Below are 14,200 nucleotides of genomic sequence, written 5' to 3' on the forward strand. Positions count from 1 at the left end.
ACTCACTACTCAAATAATTCAATGTAAGCCTAAGAGAGAAATAAAAGTATGAAATGCATAGACCAGTAAAAAAACTAAAATAACAGCACTTAGAAAGAATAAAATTACAGAGAATATATGTGCATTGCAGGAAGTACCAAGTGACAACAACAATACAAGCAGGTGTTGGGCGGTGATGAGTGTGATAGAGACAGTGAGTGTGTGAGCCGGGGGAGTGTGTGAGAGACTGCGCGCTGCCCCTTTAAGAGAGCGGCACTCAGTAGTCTGAAGGAAAGCTCCTTCAGACACAGCAGCAGTCGCCAGAAGGTCCATCCCTCTCTTGGTGAGCCCTGTCCCCCTACCCCACCACCTGCTGTGCAGAGATGGGGGGGCAGAGGACACTCTGATATCAGCATCCCCCCACCCCCCTCCTATCCCCCACAGCAAACAGGAAGCTCCTGGGAGCAACTGCTAAGGGCGGCTCCAAGGCAACGGACAGGAGTCGCGGGGCTGCAGACGCCAGCTGAGCAGCAAGGAGGGGGGCACCCCGCTCCGGAGGCGCCCCGTTTGTAACAGCGACCTGGGCTTTCGCCCCGTTCACCCGTGCCTAAGGCCAGCCCTGTTCCCAAATGGGCAGGCCACCCCATACGCCCAGGTCAGCCCAAGGGGGACAAGGAGGCTGAATGCGAGTGCAACGCTGCCAGTAGGCCTGCCAGGCATCCCAGACAACTGAAGCGTGGCTCATAGAGGAAGGTCTGGCCAACATCCCACAGACGAGCTGCCCTCAGTCTAGGAAAGAGGCTGGCAACCCCAGCCCATTAACATGCTATTCTTGTGGGCAGATGGCACATATAGAGGGAGTGCCCACTGATGGAGTGTGAGTACGCCCAGGGCTGGATGGTGGAAACCTGGGCACGGAAATACCCCTCTCCCCAAGTTGATGGCACCAGTGATGGTCCAAGGGAAGTTGCAGCCAGACGGTGGTCTAGGCCTCCATAGTGGGAAGTAACACCACTCCCAAAACCACAATCTACCTTCAGCATATCCATGGCAATGTCAAGACCTACCTCAGCCAGCAGCTATAGCTGATGGTGGGAGCCCATATTGCAGTAATAACTGCAGCCTTAGCAGAAAAACTGGCCTACCCCATGATTAGAGGCCTAGACTGGTCCTTTTTATGGCAGGTTATTAATACCCAGGCCTGGGCCGCAAGTGAGAACAGGGGCCAAGTGGCGATACCTGCTCACCAAAGCTTGGCAAACCTTGGGGAACCCAATGACCCCAGGGAAGGGACGTCCTGAGCAGCACAGCCGCAGACCCTCACCAGAAGAAAGAAGCAGGCCACCAGGACTTGGAAGTCCTCTTACGGAATGGAAATTTCTTGTTAGAACAGAGGAGCAACCCTACCTTAAGCCGTGCAATGAGCAACTAGTCCCCATTAAAACAGAGTCTGAGGAAGGTGAATGGTACCCACACTTTGCACTCAGGAAGGAGTGCTTATACCAAATTGAGAAGACTCAGCAAACCAGATTGGTGAGAGACCAGCTGCTGGTACCGTGCTGGTACTGCCAGGCTGTGCTGCAGTTAGTATGTGATATCTCCTGCATGGGCCCCCTGGAGAGAGAGAAGATATTGGCCCGGATTTTAGTTTGTCTGTTGGCCAGGCGAACACCATGAAGTGAGAGAATACTGTTCCTCCTGCCCAGAATGTCAACTACTAGAAGCACAGGGATTCCCAAGGCACCCTTGGTCCTTCTGCTCATAGGTGCCAACTTCTGCAGGCGCCGGTGGGTGCTCGACCCTCCTCTGCCCCCACCCTGCCCTGCCCGCACCCCACCTCCATTCCAACCCCTTCCCCAAAGTCCCCGCCCCAATTCCACCCCCTCTCTGCCCCAATTGGACTCCTTCCCAAAATCCCCGGCCCAGCCCTGCCTCCTCTTCTGAGCATACTGCGGTCCCACTCCTCCCCACTCCCTCCCAGAGTTTGTTACACCGCGAAACAGTTGTTTCGTAGCAGCAAGCGCTGGGAGCTAGGGGGAGAAGCGGGGACACAGTGTGCTCAGGGGAGGAGACGGAGGTGAGGTGAGGCGGGGGGCCAGGGAGGGGATCTTGGCTGCCGGTGGGTCCAGAGCACGCACTAATTTTTCCCCGTGGGTGCTCCAGCCCCGGAGCACCCATGGAGTCAGTGCCTATGCTTCTGCCCTGATTGACACCTCTTTTGGAAGGATCGCGGTAGACCTGTTCAGACCCCTAGAAAAAACTGCGGCAGGACATCAGTACATATTAGTGATTGTAGATTATGCAACCAGGTATCCAGAGGCTGTGCCTCTCCGCTTCCCAGAAGCAACAGCTATAGCTCCAGAGCTCTTGAAGCTCTTCTCAGAAGATTTCCCTGTGACATATTAACAGACCATGGTAATAACTTCACTTCCCAACTGATACAGGAATTACGCTCCCTTCTGAAGGTCAAGTCTCTGAAGACCTCAGTGTACCAGCTGCCGACTGATGGTCTAGTAGAGTGGTTTAATAAGACCCTTAAGAGGGTGTTTGAAGTGACAAACCCAGGCAGTGGGACCAGCTACTTCCACTGATACTGGAGAGATTCCCTGGACTCCATTTTGTGTCCCTAGCTTCCATTTTGAATAGGCAAAAGTCAGTCCACCATTAGAAGCTGCAAGTCACATGATACTTCATTGCTGATAGTAGGCCAGAATGTTGAAAGGTCAGGTGTAAAGGGAAAAAAAACCTCCATAGAATTGTCACAAAGCCAAACAGGTGCAGCATAACTCTGTGGCATACAACTAGCGATAAGCATGTGCAGAAAAGCTCTGATAGCTGAGAGCACAGTATAAAAGGCCAATGGTTAGAACATCTGAGAAAGAAGAAGTGAGGAGTTAGGAGAGCCGCTGCTGGAGCGGAACAGACGGCAAGATCAAGCAGAGAACTGACCTGAAGGAGTAGAACAGAACAGTCTGGAAAACCAGCAACAGCAGCAGTAGCGGCTAAAGTCAGTGGCTAGAGTAAGTCCGTTAGTTTTAATCATAGTATAAATATAAGTATGGTATAGTATAGCGCAGTGTAGTGTATAGTATTATGTGTGTCTGAGTGTTAATAAAGATGCATAAAATTCCATTGTTAATCACAAATTACCTATGTAAAATTTAGAGTACGTTTAAGAACTGCTGTCAGTGATTTGCAATGGACTGGCCATTACAGAGCGCATCCACTCAGTATTATTAAACTGTATGTTATTGCAGTTTCATTGCTCTTTAGCTTCCAATAAGGGATTTGTGCCTGATTTTTATTTGTAGATTATACTGTGGTAGGGATTATTAGTTATATTAATAAAAGATGCTTTATTTAGGAGAAAATATTGTCTGTGTCAATCATTTTATCGGAAGGTTATAGCCACGTTCTTTAGTGTTTCCTTAACTGCCCTGGAAACCCATATCTTGGGAAGGACAAGCTAAAGGGGCGATATGCAGGTTATTCTAGGGGTGCCCCAAAATCCATTTTTCAGGGTAACACTACCACTCCTGTTTGCCATAAAGGAGGTCCTACAAGCCTCTATAGGATTCTTCCTATTTTAGTTGCTCTATGGTTGCCAACTGCAGGGCATCTTGGAACTGTGATGAGAAAGATGGGAAGAACAAGATGTGGGGGCCTTAAGCGCAATCCAATATATCATACAGTTAAGTGAACAACTTAGAAATATAGGGGTGTTCACCAGGGAGAATTTGAGGAAGGCCCAACACACCCAGGAACAAAATTACAATAGGGAGGGTACGACTATGGACTTTTCAGATGGGTGACAATGTTCTTCAGCTATTGCCCTCAGTCAAGTCTAAATTAATGGCCTGATGGCAAGGTCTGTTCAAGATGGTCAGGCAGGTAGGATGTGTGGACTATGAGATAAGACTACCCAGGACGAGGAAGGAAACCACGTGAACCTTCTCAAACTTTGTTGGGCACAGGAAGTCCTGTTGATAGTCCAGGTGCCCAGCAGTGAAGCTCCTGCAGTGGTACCAGGGGATGAAGAGCGCTCCACTACACAAAGGAAATAACTTCACCATCTAATTGGGGATGTTACAGTGGTGTTCTCCAGCTGCCAGGGTCTAACATCCTCTAGAGACTACCCCAGGGCAGTCTGAGAACAAGCTAGACCATTGCCATGAAGGATGTGGGATATGGTCCGAGAGGAAGTACAAGTGATGCTGGAGATGTGGGTGATTATGGAATGCAAAAGTGAATGGAGGAGCCTCATGGTTCTTGTTCCCAAATCAGACAGTACCATTGCTTTCTGCATCAACTTCAGGAAGGCCAATGCCATCACGAAATTCAATACCCAATACCAAGGAGGATGAGTTACTAGAATGGTTGGGACTGGCAAAGCACTGGAGCACCATCAATCTGTTATTGGCAGATCCCCTTTCCCCTTCCTTGCAAGAGAAAACCACTTTCTCCACCCCTTTTGGAGACTTCCAATTTAAGACCATGTCTTTCAGCCTCCACGAGGCTGTGGCTACCTTCTAACGGCTTATTTATAAGCTCTTCAACCTACACCATCAATATGCAGCGGCCTACCTTGACAACATCATCGTCTGTAGTCCCACTTGGGAAGCCCACCTATGGCATTTAAGAGTGGAATTAAAAGCCCTACAGGAGGTGGGACTTACGACCAACCCAGCGAAATGTAAGTTGGCTGTGAATGAAGTAACCTATTTGGGGTACCAGTTAGGAGGTGGCCTTGTGAAACTGGTGGTCAATAAGGTGCAAGCCCTCACGGTATGTCCCGTCTCCCAGACGAAGAGGCAAGTCAGACATTTTCTGAGCCTAGCAGGATATTACTGGAGGTTTATCCCCAACTTCACTTCTATCATGGGGGAACTCATAAAAGACAACAACCCTAAGAAGATCCATTGGGATGGGAAGTGCAAGAAAGCATTCAGGGAACTGAAAACATGATTGAAAACATGACTCTCAGAAGACTTCAAAGGAGAGGAACACCTGGTCCTATACCTAAGTAGGAAGCTATTTCCTAGGGAAAAGTTGTACTCAATCATTGAAAAAGAGGCATTCGCTATCAAATGAACAGTAGATACCCTTTTGGGTAGCCCCTTTTCCCTGATCACCAATCACACAGAGCTACATTGTATCCAGACCATGAGGGATACAAACCCTCATATAATAGAATGGTATCTTGCACTACAACCATAGTATAGTTTCTGAGTACTATACCAGACAGGAAAGGACCACACTAATGCCGACTTCTTTTAATGGGAAATCCGGAATGGATTAAACCAAACCCGAACGGCCTTCCCAACCTGAGCGGTTGGATATGTGAAGTGTCAGACCCTCACACTGGTATAGAAGAGGCTAACAAGTTCTTCTAGGCCTTTTCCACGCTAAGGAGACCTACCTGCTAGGCTTGTTTAGCCTAGTGGAGAAGGAGCTTAAAAGGGGGAATTTACTACAGGAAGGGGTGGTGAACAGGAAGAAGGCTGCGCCATCCAGAGACTGCTGGTAACACATGTAGTCCAGCTGATGAGACAGCCACAAGATGCACTGCTCCCAAAGCCACCCTGACTTATAATGAGGCAATATGCTGCAGGAAGAGGGGTAGAAGGTAAACCCTGTGAAGAGGCAATAGACTCTGGGAGACCAAACCCTTCAAACTGAATGTCCTGGGGCTGTCTGAGAGACTGGCCCTCTTTCCAGATGGATTCTCATCCCTTGCAAGGGGAAGAGAAGAGAAGAGAAGGAGTCGACCCTCTGCCTGGTGCAATTGCTTTAGAGAGCTCCCTCAAGTGCTGCCAACTGGGAGGGAAGCGATGGTACACAACACGCATTTGGACCTGGCGGGGAGAGTGGGGTGGTTCAGGTTGCCTGCCTTCTCCCCCACTCTAAGGCCTTGGCTACACTCGGGACTTCACAGCGCTGCCGCAGCAGCGCTGTGAAGCGCGAGTGTAGTCACGCCGCCAGCGCTGCGAGGGGAGTAGCTTGCAGCGCTGCAAGGGAGCGTGCAGTGCTGTAGGCACCGATTACACGGGTGCTTTACAGCGCTGTACTCGCTGCGTTTGGGGGGGAGGCGTTTTCACACCCCTGAGCACAGCAAGTCGCAGCGCTGTACAGCGCCAGTGTAGCCAAGGCCTGAGTCTGGTACTGTGAGGTGTGAGCAGTCGCATGTGCACTCCTCTCACAGCTCTGTATTGTGACTATTATATTGAACAATATCCCCTCTGCAGGAAGAAGTGCAGGTTTATTGAAATACACTCTCAGTGCACCAACCTTATTTTGTAGTGAGTCCTATCAGCTTTTCCTTGTTGAATTGATTTCAAATAGTTTGTACAACTGCTTTGTCTGCCCTTCTATCCTGCATTTCAGAAAGCAAAGAGGAACTCAGAATGATTGTGACAGGTGTGGCTCAAAATGGGGGAGGGGCAGGGAGTGTGATCATTACTCCCAGATGATTTTCTGTGACAGGTACTATATTGGCTTCCCCCAAAAACTACTGGCTCATTTTCAGTCAGGGTTTAGGTCAAAACTGAGTTTTAAAAACAGATTTCAACATATTTCTACCACGTGTTTGTGGTGTGACTTTTGGGCTTGCTTTTTCAGCAGTTAAAACAAGGAAGACAACACCGTGTTCAAGTGCACAGAAGAAAATGTCTTTTCCTGGTAGGAGTTCCCTGCTTTCATCCCTGATTTGTGCAGCATGGGTGATCGCAATTCTCGCTGAGGGTAAGAAATAAAATGTCTTGCTTTAAAGACAATCACTGGTGGAATCTCTGAATCCCACTCAATCAGCTTCTGACTGGTTCTGTTTGTTTGTTTTGTGTTTGTTTTTAACCAAAATCCTAGTTTATTTTAATCCCCCCCCCCCCAAATGAAGTTGGCAAACAGTTTGCAAGACCTAGTTTGCACTGGACACACAGGTGTATTATTCTCAGGAATTGATCTATTTCACTTTTACAGAGACGTGTGACTGAGTATGTACATTTCCTGGTCATTTGTCACCACAGTCTTTCTTAAGGCTAATTTTAATTTTAGTGCATAAAATATTTGAAAGGAAATCTGCATAGTCTGAAAGTAGAAATATTAAGTGGACTATCAAAATCTATCCAGAGCGCACATGAAGGCTGCTCATTATATGGTTAACTCTGTTGGATCAGCAGTCGAAATTACTTCTGCTTTTATCTAATTGTTGTTTCTACAGCAGAGGTCTTAGGTCAAATTCCTACTTGCTGTAACTTCAGTTAAAAAGTTTATCCGCTAAGTTACAATAGAGTTTCACTTGCTTACATCAAATCTGAGTTTATCTTCTTGTGTTTGCAGGCTCATTTCTGATCTCCAATGCTTAGGCTGGCTGTGTTCTGCACACAGCTTTAAATTTTTTTTTCTTTTTAAATCTAGTCATCCTTGTATACATACTCCAGGGTTATTTTTGCTGTGCTTTTACAGAACCTCACTGCTTATCAGAGCTGAAGGCAGTAGAATGGAGGGAGTGCCCCAAAAAAAAATGCCATTCCTATATTTCAGAGCAGGTTCTTTTCAAGGAAAATAAGGAGCATTTCTTTTGCTGACAGTCTGGGGAGAGTGTGGCTAGTACTGACCAGAGCCATGAAATATTTTTGCTGCACTTCTTTAAATGTTAGTTCTAAATATTAGAGTTTTCAAAGACAAAGGGGAAACTTACCAGATTACACAAGATACTGAACTTTGTGATGTGTGCTAGCCTGCTCAGGGGCAGGACTGAGTATAATGATTGATAGGATAACAATTGTGCTCTAGTTAACTTTAGAGCCTTCTTTTAGTCATGTACTGTAGATAGGGATGGACTCAAGACTTAAGTCACAAAATTCTCATTGGATCCAGATTTCAAACACTCAAAAGTTTGGTGGTTGTTTGGATCAGTGGTTTTCATTGGAGCCCATCTCTGGATCTCACTGCAAAATGATGGCCTTCCAGGCTCTTTTTTCCTTGCTACGGAGAAAGCTAATGATGGGAAAATTCTGATATTGGGGGGGAATTAGGGTGACCAGACAGCAAATGTGAAAAATCAGGATGGGGGTGGCGGGTAATAGGAGCCTATATAAGAAAAAGACCCAAAATCAGGACTATCCCTATAAAATCGGGACATTTGGTCATCCTAGGGGGAATGTACACTGCAATGGAAGAAATCAGTGTTTGTAATAGCTACACTTACTGTGGCCAATAAAAACAATGGAAAGCTTTGAAGAGAAGAGGAAAAAGTAGGGCTGTCAAGCGATTAAAAAATCATGTGATTAATCGCACTGTTAAACAACAATAGAATACCATTTATTTATTAAATATTTTTGGATGTTTACTACATTTTCAAATATATTAATTTCAGTTACAACACAGAATACAAAGTGTACACTGCTCACTTTATTTATTTTTTATTACAAATATTTGCACTGTAAAAAAACAAAAACATTGTATTTTTCAATTCACCTCATACAAGTACTGTAGTGCAATCTCTTTACCATTAAAGTTGAATTTACAAATATAGAATTATGTACAAAAAAAAACTGCATTCAAAAATAAAACAATGAAAAGCTTTAGAGCCTAGAAGTCCACTCAGTCCTACTTCTTGGTCAGCCAGTCACTCAGACAAACAAGGTTGGTTACAATTTGCAGGAGATAATGCTGCCTGCTTCTTGTTTACAATGGCACCTGAAGGTGAGAACAGGCGTTCGCATGGCATTGTTGTAGCTGGCATTGCAAGATGTTTACATGCCAGATGCGCTAAAGATTCATATGTCCCTTCGTGCTTCAACCACCATTCCAGGGGACATGCTTCCATGCTGATGATGGGTTCTATTTGATAATGATCCAAAGCAATGCGAACTGACGTATGTTCATTTTCATCATCTGAGTCAGATGCCACCAGCAGAAGGTTCATTTTCTTTTTGGTGGTTTAGGTTCTCTAGTTTCTGCATTAGAGCATTGCTCTTTTAAGACTTCTGAAAGCATGCTCCCCACGTCGTTCCTCTCAGATTTTGGAAGGCACTTCAGATTCTTAAACCTTGGGTCAAGTGCTGTAGCTATTTTTAGAAATCTCACATCAGTACCTTCTTTGCGTTTTGTCAAATCTGCTGTGAAAGTGTTCTTAAAATGAACATGTGCTGGGTCATCATCCAAGACTGCTATAACATGAAATGTATGCAGAACATGGGTAAAACAGAGCAGGAGACGTACAGTTCTTCCCCCAAGGAGTACAGTCATAAATTTAATTGACGCATTATTTTTTTAACGAGCATCATCAGCATGGAAGCACATCCTCTGGAATGGTGGCCAAAGCATGGAGGGGCATATGAATGTTTAGCATATCTGGCATGTAAATACCTTGCAACGCCGGCTACAAAAGTGCCATGCAAACGCCTGTTCTCACTTTCAGGTGACATTGTAAATAAGAAGCAGGCAACCGTATCTCCCGTAAATGTAAACAAACTTGTTTGTCTTAGCAATTGGTTGACCAAGAAGTAGGACTGAGTTGATTTGTAGGCGCTAAAGTTTTACGCTGTTTTGTTTTTGAGTGCAGTTATGTAACCAAAAAAAAATCTGCACATTTGTAAGTTACACTTTCACGATAAAGAGATTGCACTTCAGTACTTGTATGAGGTGAATTGAAAAATACTATTTCTTTTGTTTATCATTTTTACAGTGCATGTATTTCTAATCAAAAATAATAATATAAAGTGAGCACTGTGCACTTTGTATTCTGTGTTGTAATTAAAATCAATATTGAAAATGTAGAAAAACAGCCAAAAATATTTAATAAATTTCAATTGGTATTCTATTGTTATAAGTGTGATTAATCAAATTAATTTTTTAAATTACAATTAATTTTTTTTAGTTAATCGCATGAATTAACTGTGATTAATGACAGCCCTAGGGGAAAAAAAAGCAAATTTTATGGGTACTAGTGTTTTGGTGCTAGTAGGGCCTGATCCAAAACCCATTAAGTCAGCAGGAATCTGAATCAGGCCATTTACTTGTCTGGTTATTTATTTATTTTATGTTATACAGGACAACAAATCAAACAACCAGAAGTGGCTACCAAATATGGGCGACTGAAAGGAAAATGGGTTGCTGTCAAGGGAACTGACAGACTTACAAATGTGTTTCTTGGAATTCCTTTTGCAAAACCGCCTGTGGGAGCCCTGAGATTTTCCCCACCACAACCAGTTGAACCGTGGATCAGTGTGAGAGATGCAACTTCTTTTCCACCAGTGTAAGAATCCTTGTGCTCCAAATTATGCATCTTTTACTTTTTTTTTAAATGTAGCATTAATGGCTGAAATAAACTGAATTTATTCACTGGGTAAAGGCATTTATCCTAGAGGAGAACTTCGGCCCAATGAGTGTACTTTCACAATAAAGAAAAACTGCCCTGATGGTAAATCTAGTCACACAGACTGGTGTAGGTTTAATACTGTTTTATTAGCAAGGGCTGTTCGCACAGCTCTTGCGCTAAACCCTTCAAACAGTACTGGGGTTCCTAGCTTTCTAGGTACGCTGGTCTTAATGGGACACATAGTTACAGATGTGATAATCCTATGGAATGTGACTGGAGAACATATAGACGGTTTCATAGAAGTCCTCCACACCTAAATTCTAACTGGGAAACTCAGCTGAAATTGATGAGTATTTGCTTGAGATTCTTGGATAGAAGGTGCTATACAAGTTTAAACTATTACCATCGCTAGATGTTAACACCTCAAACAGTTAATTTTAGACCGCATTGTTGGTGGGGTTTGTGAAATGCAGTATGTAATTCCTATTACTGCTTACAGGAAGAGCAGAGAAACTGGTTTGGCACTTCTTTCTTTTCTTCTTTACTGTTGTATTTAGCAATAAGTAATATGATGAAGGAAGAATTACAAATGCCTAAGTTTCTAAAATGACCTAATTAATGTCAAATTTTTACACCAGTTTTTATACTGGAAAATTGAGCCGCTGATGAAACAGGGTGGTGAAATTTAAATCACTTGATTTTATTTTTTTAATTATTGATTTAAAACAGGTTGAGGCTTTGTCAAACCCATTTGAAAACTTGTGCAATTGCAATTTTAGATTTAAATTTATAATGAACTAAATTCTAAGTGCTGTTTTAAAAACAATGGTGCTACTGTTAGGGTACCTTATTTGAGTTTTACAAAACTGCTATAAGTAAAAAAACAAAACAAAACAAAAAAACAGATATTTGAAAAATTAACATCCTGATTCTGCAAATATTTAAGTGGTAACATAACTTGACTCGCATTAATAGTCCCATTGACTTTATTGGGACTAGTCATGTGTTTATAGTTAAGCTTGTACAACAGTGTTTGCAACATTAGCAACTAAAACTGTATTTTTATTTTTAAAAAATCTATTAGTGGCTTAACACAGAAGGAATTTTGTTTTAACAATGTTGCAGAGACTTTCAAAAGTTGCAGAGACTTTCAATGCATGAACCAGGTTATTGTGAAGGATTTTGTGTGTTCATAAAAAAAGTTAAAAATAGAAAACCGTTTTAGGCATAAGTGAGCAAATGTTCCTCTGACTTCAGAGTGCAAACTGTAATGGAGGAATATAGCCTTGAAGAATTTCAGCCTTCTCGATTTGTGGAAGTTCCGTATACTGGAAAATAGTGTTGGTTGAAAATATAGCATGTGCTATTTGCTTAGGGTTACCATACATCCGGATTTTCCCGGACATGTCCGGCTTTTTGGTCCTCAAATTCCCGTCCGGGGGGAATTGCCAAAAAGTCGGACATGTCTGGGAAAATAGGGAGGGAGGGGTCGTGGGGCTTGGGTCCGGGCTGGAGCCGCTGGGGCCAGAGCCGCTGGGCCGGTGGCTGCTTGGCTGCCGGCCGGCGCCGCTCACTCTGCCAGGGCTGGGCCAGAGCCACTCAGCTGGAACCGGGGCCCAAGCTGAGCCGGCCAGAGCCGCTGGGATCGGGGCTGCTTGGCCGCTGGCTGGCGCCGCTCACCCAGGGCCGGGTCCGGGCCGAAGCTGCTCGGCCAGAACCAGGGCCCGAGCCGAGCCGTCCAGAGCCGCTGGGACCGGGACTGCTCAGCCGCCGGCTGGCGCCGGCGCCCCAGGGCCCGAGCCAAGCCAGGCCAGAGACTCTGGGGCCAGAGCCGGCCGCCGGAGGGAGCCACTCAGCTACGGAGGCCCAGCTGGGGGGGCCGGACCTTCTCGTGCCCCGCCCCAGCCCCAGCTTATCTGCTGCCTGCCTGCTTCAGGCTTCCCGCGAATCAAATGTTCGTGGGAAGCAGGGGAGGGGGAGGAGCAGGGGGGCGAAACGTTCAGGGGAGGGGCGGAGTTGGGGCAGGGCGGAGCTGGGGGTGGAGTTGGGGCGGGGCCAGGGCCCCGTGGGGTGTCCTCTTTTTGGACACTTAAAATATGGTAACCCTATTTTTGCTATCAGTTTTGGGGTTGGGTTTGTGGAGTTATCACAGTAAGGATGTTAATGAGGCCCTGTGTTTGACTCTTTCAAAAGAGATGAGCATTTTAATGCCCTGACCCTGCCAAACACTAACTATATTCCCATAAGTAGCTCAGTTGGTTTCAGTGAGACTACCTAAATAGTGAAGTTAAGCACATGTGTATTTGCTGATCAGGACCTCAGCGTGAAACTTTTTACTAGAAAAAAATCTCCATGTAAAAAACTGAAATTCTGCTAATTGGCAATCTAGTTGATGAAACAAGTACAAAACAGCCACGTTAGCAATTTCAGACTATAAAATGGGAAGAAAGAACTAGCAGCATGTAAACTAAAAAAAAATCTGATTTAAATAAAAAGAATCATGGTTTGAATTTTTAAATGCTTTTTTTTAAAATGTATGATGAAATGTAACATCCTCCAGTGAAACTGATAATGGATATTTTTGTCACTATAACACTGAAGAACATTCTTCTCCTTTCTGTTCTTTAAGGTGCTTACAAGACCAGACGATGCTGAAAAAATTTGAAGAATTTTTTCCAACTAAACAAGTTAACTTCTCAATTTCTGAAGACTGTTTGTACCTGAATATTTATACCCCTGCCCATTCCAATGAGAAAGCCAAGTTACCTGTAAGCAAAGCTACTGTACAAAAGTAATGTTTCCAAACCCATGGGCAATTATTACAAGTGCTTAGTGATCTCCTCCAATAGTCCTGGACAGCAGCCAAGACCATGTCTGCATCCCCTTAATTTTGTAGAGCTGGAAGTGCTCACTGAAGCCAAAATCCAAGCTAAAGAGTAGTTTTTAAGAAAGGTGTTTTGGAAGTAATTTTTCTGGCAGCTCTCCAGATGAAGAGAACTTTCCCTAGATCTACTCCTCCAGGCTTTTTACACATCCTTCGTTGTTTAAGAGTTGGGGAGGGAAGTTTGTTTTTGTTGGAAAGACATAATTGAGAGTTATATCTAAACTATTACAGGTTCCTTCTTAATGTCTTTCAAAAGCCTTTCTGAATCCTGCCATATCACTTACATAGCGCTTTACAAGCAATAATTAACTCCTAGGAGCAGTGATGAGCTGCCAAAATCTTAACAACCGGTTCCCTATAAAAAGTTCTGATTTAAGGGATGTGCCACAGTATGTGTTTTTTGTACCAATAGGGTTACCATATGTCTGTATTTTCCCAGCCTCCTGGACGGCGATTTAAGAACCAAAAAGCCTGACATGTCCGGGAAAATACGGATGTATGTTAACCCTACATAAAGTTCTTTTTTAAAAAGATGGGCCTGAACTAGAAATGAGCTCCATTTCACATGTGTGAGTCCCCGCCACTCCCTGGGGGTGTGCTAGGGTGACCAGATGTCCTGACTTTATAGGGACAGTTCCGATTTTTGGGTCTTTTTCTTATATAGGCTCCTAATACCCCCCACCCCATGTCCCGATTTTTCACACTTGCTGTCTGGTCACCTGGCCTAGGGTGTGCACATGTGTGGGTCCCAGCTGCTCCCTGCCCCCCTCATTGAAGCAGGTGTGCAGGGTTACTTCCCTGAGAACTGCAGGGCACCAGTGGACGTGGGGCCGGTTGCAGACAGGGGCGTGGGGCAGGGCTAGCTGGAGGCAGGCGGTGAGGGGCTGGCTGCGGGCAGGGCAGGGGGTACAGAGCTGGCTGGAGACAGGAGGATGCAGGGTTGGCTGGAGGCAAGACGGTGTGGGGTTGGCTGGAGATGGGGGGGTATAGGGCTGGCTGCAAGCAGGGCAGGGGGG

General features: G+C 45.0%; 1 protein-coding gene across 1 annotated transcript in view; it reads left to right on the forward strand.

Moving 5' to 3' along the window:
- The first annotated feature begins 1,254 nt into the window (after positions 1 to 1,254).
- LOC117886753 (fatty acyl-CoA hydrolase precursor, medium chain-like) overlaps positions 1,255 to 14,200 on the forward strand; it is a 26,911-nt gene continuing 13,965 nt past the window's right edge. Inside the window, exons 1-5 of the mRNA XM_034788798.1 lie at positions 1,255 to 1,512; positions 4,528 to 4,672; positions 6,541 to 6,720; positions 10,033 to 10,237; positions 12,930 to 13,068. Of these exons, the coding sequence (XP_034644689.1) occupies positions 1,255 to 1,512; positions 4,528 to 4,672; positions 6,541 to 6,720; positions 10,033 to 10,237; positions 12,930 to 13,068 (927 nt within the window). The remainder of the gene's footprint in view (positions 1,513 to 4,527; positions 4,673 to 6,540; positions 6,721 to 10,032; positions 10,238 to 12,929; positions 13,069 to 14,200) is intronic.

The sequence above is a fragment of the Trachemys scripta genome, chromosome 13, assembly GCF_013100865.1.
Source record: "Trachemys scripta elegans isolate TJP31775 chromosome 13, CAS_Tse_1.0, whole genome shotgun sequence".
NCBI classification, from domain to species: domain Eukaryota; kingdom Metazoa; phylum Chordata; order Testudines; family Emydidae; genus Trachemys; species Trachemys scripta.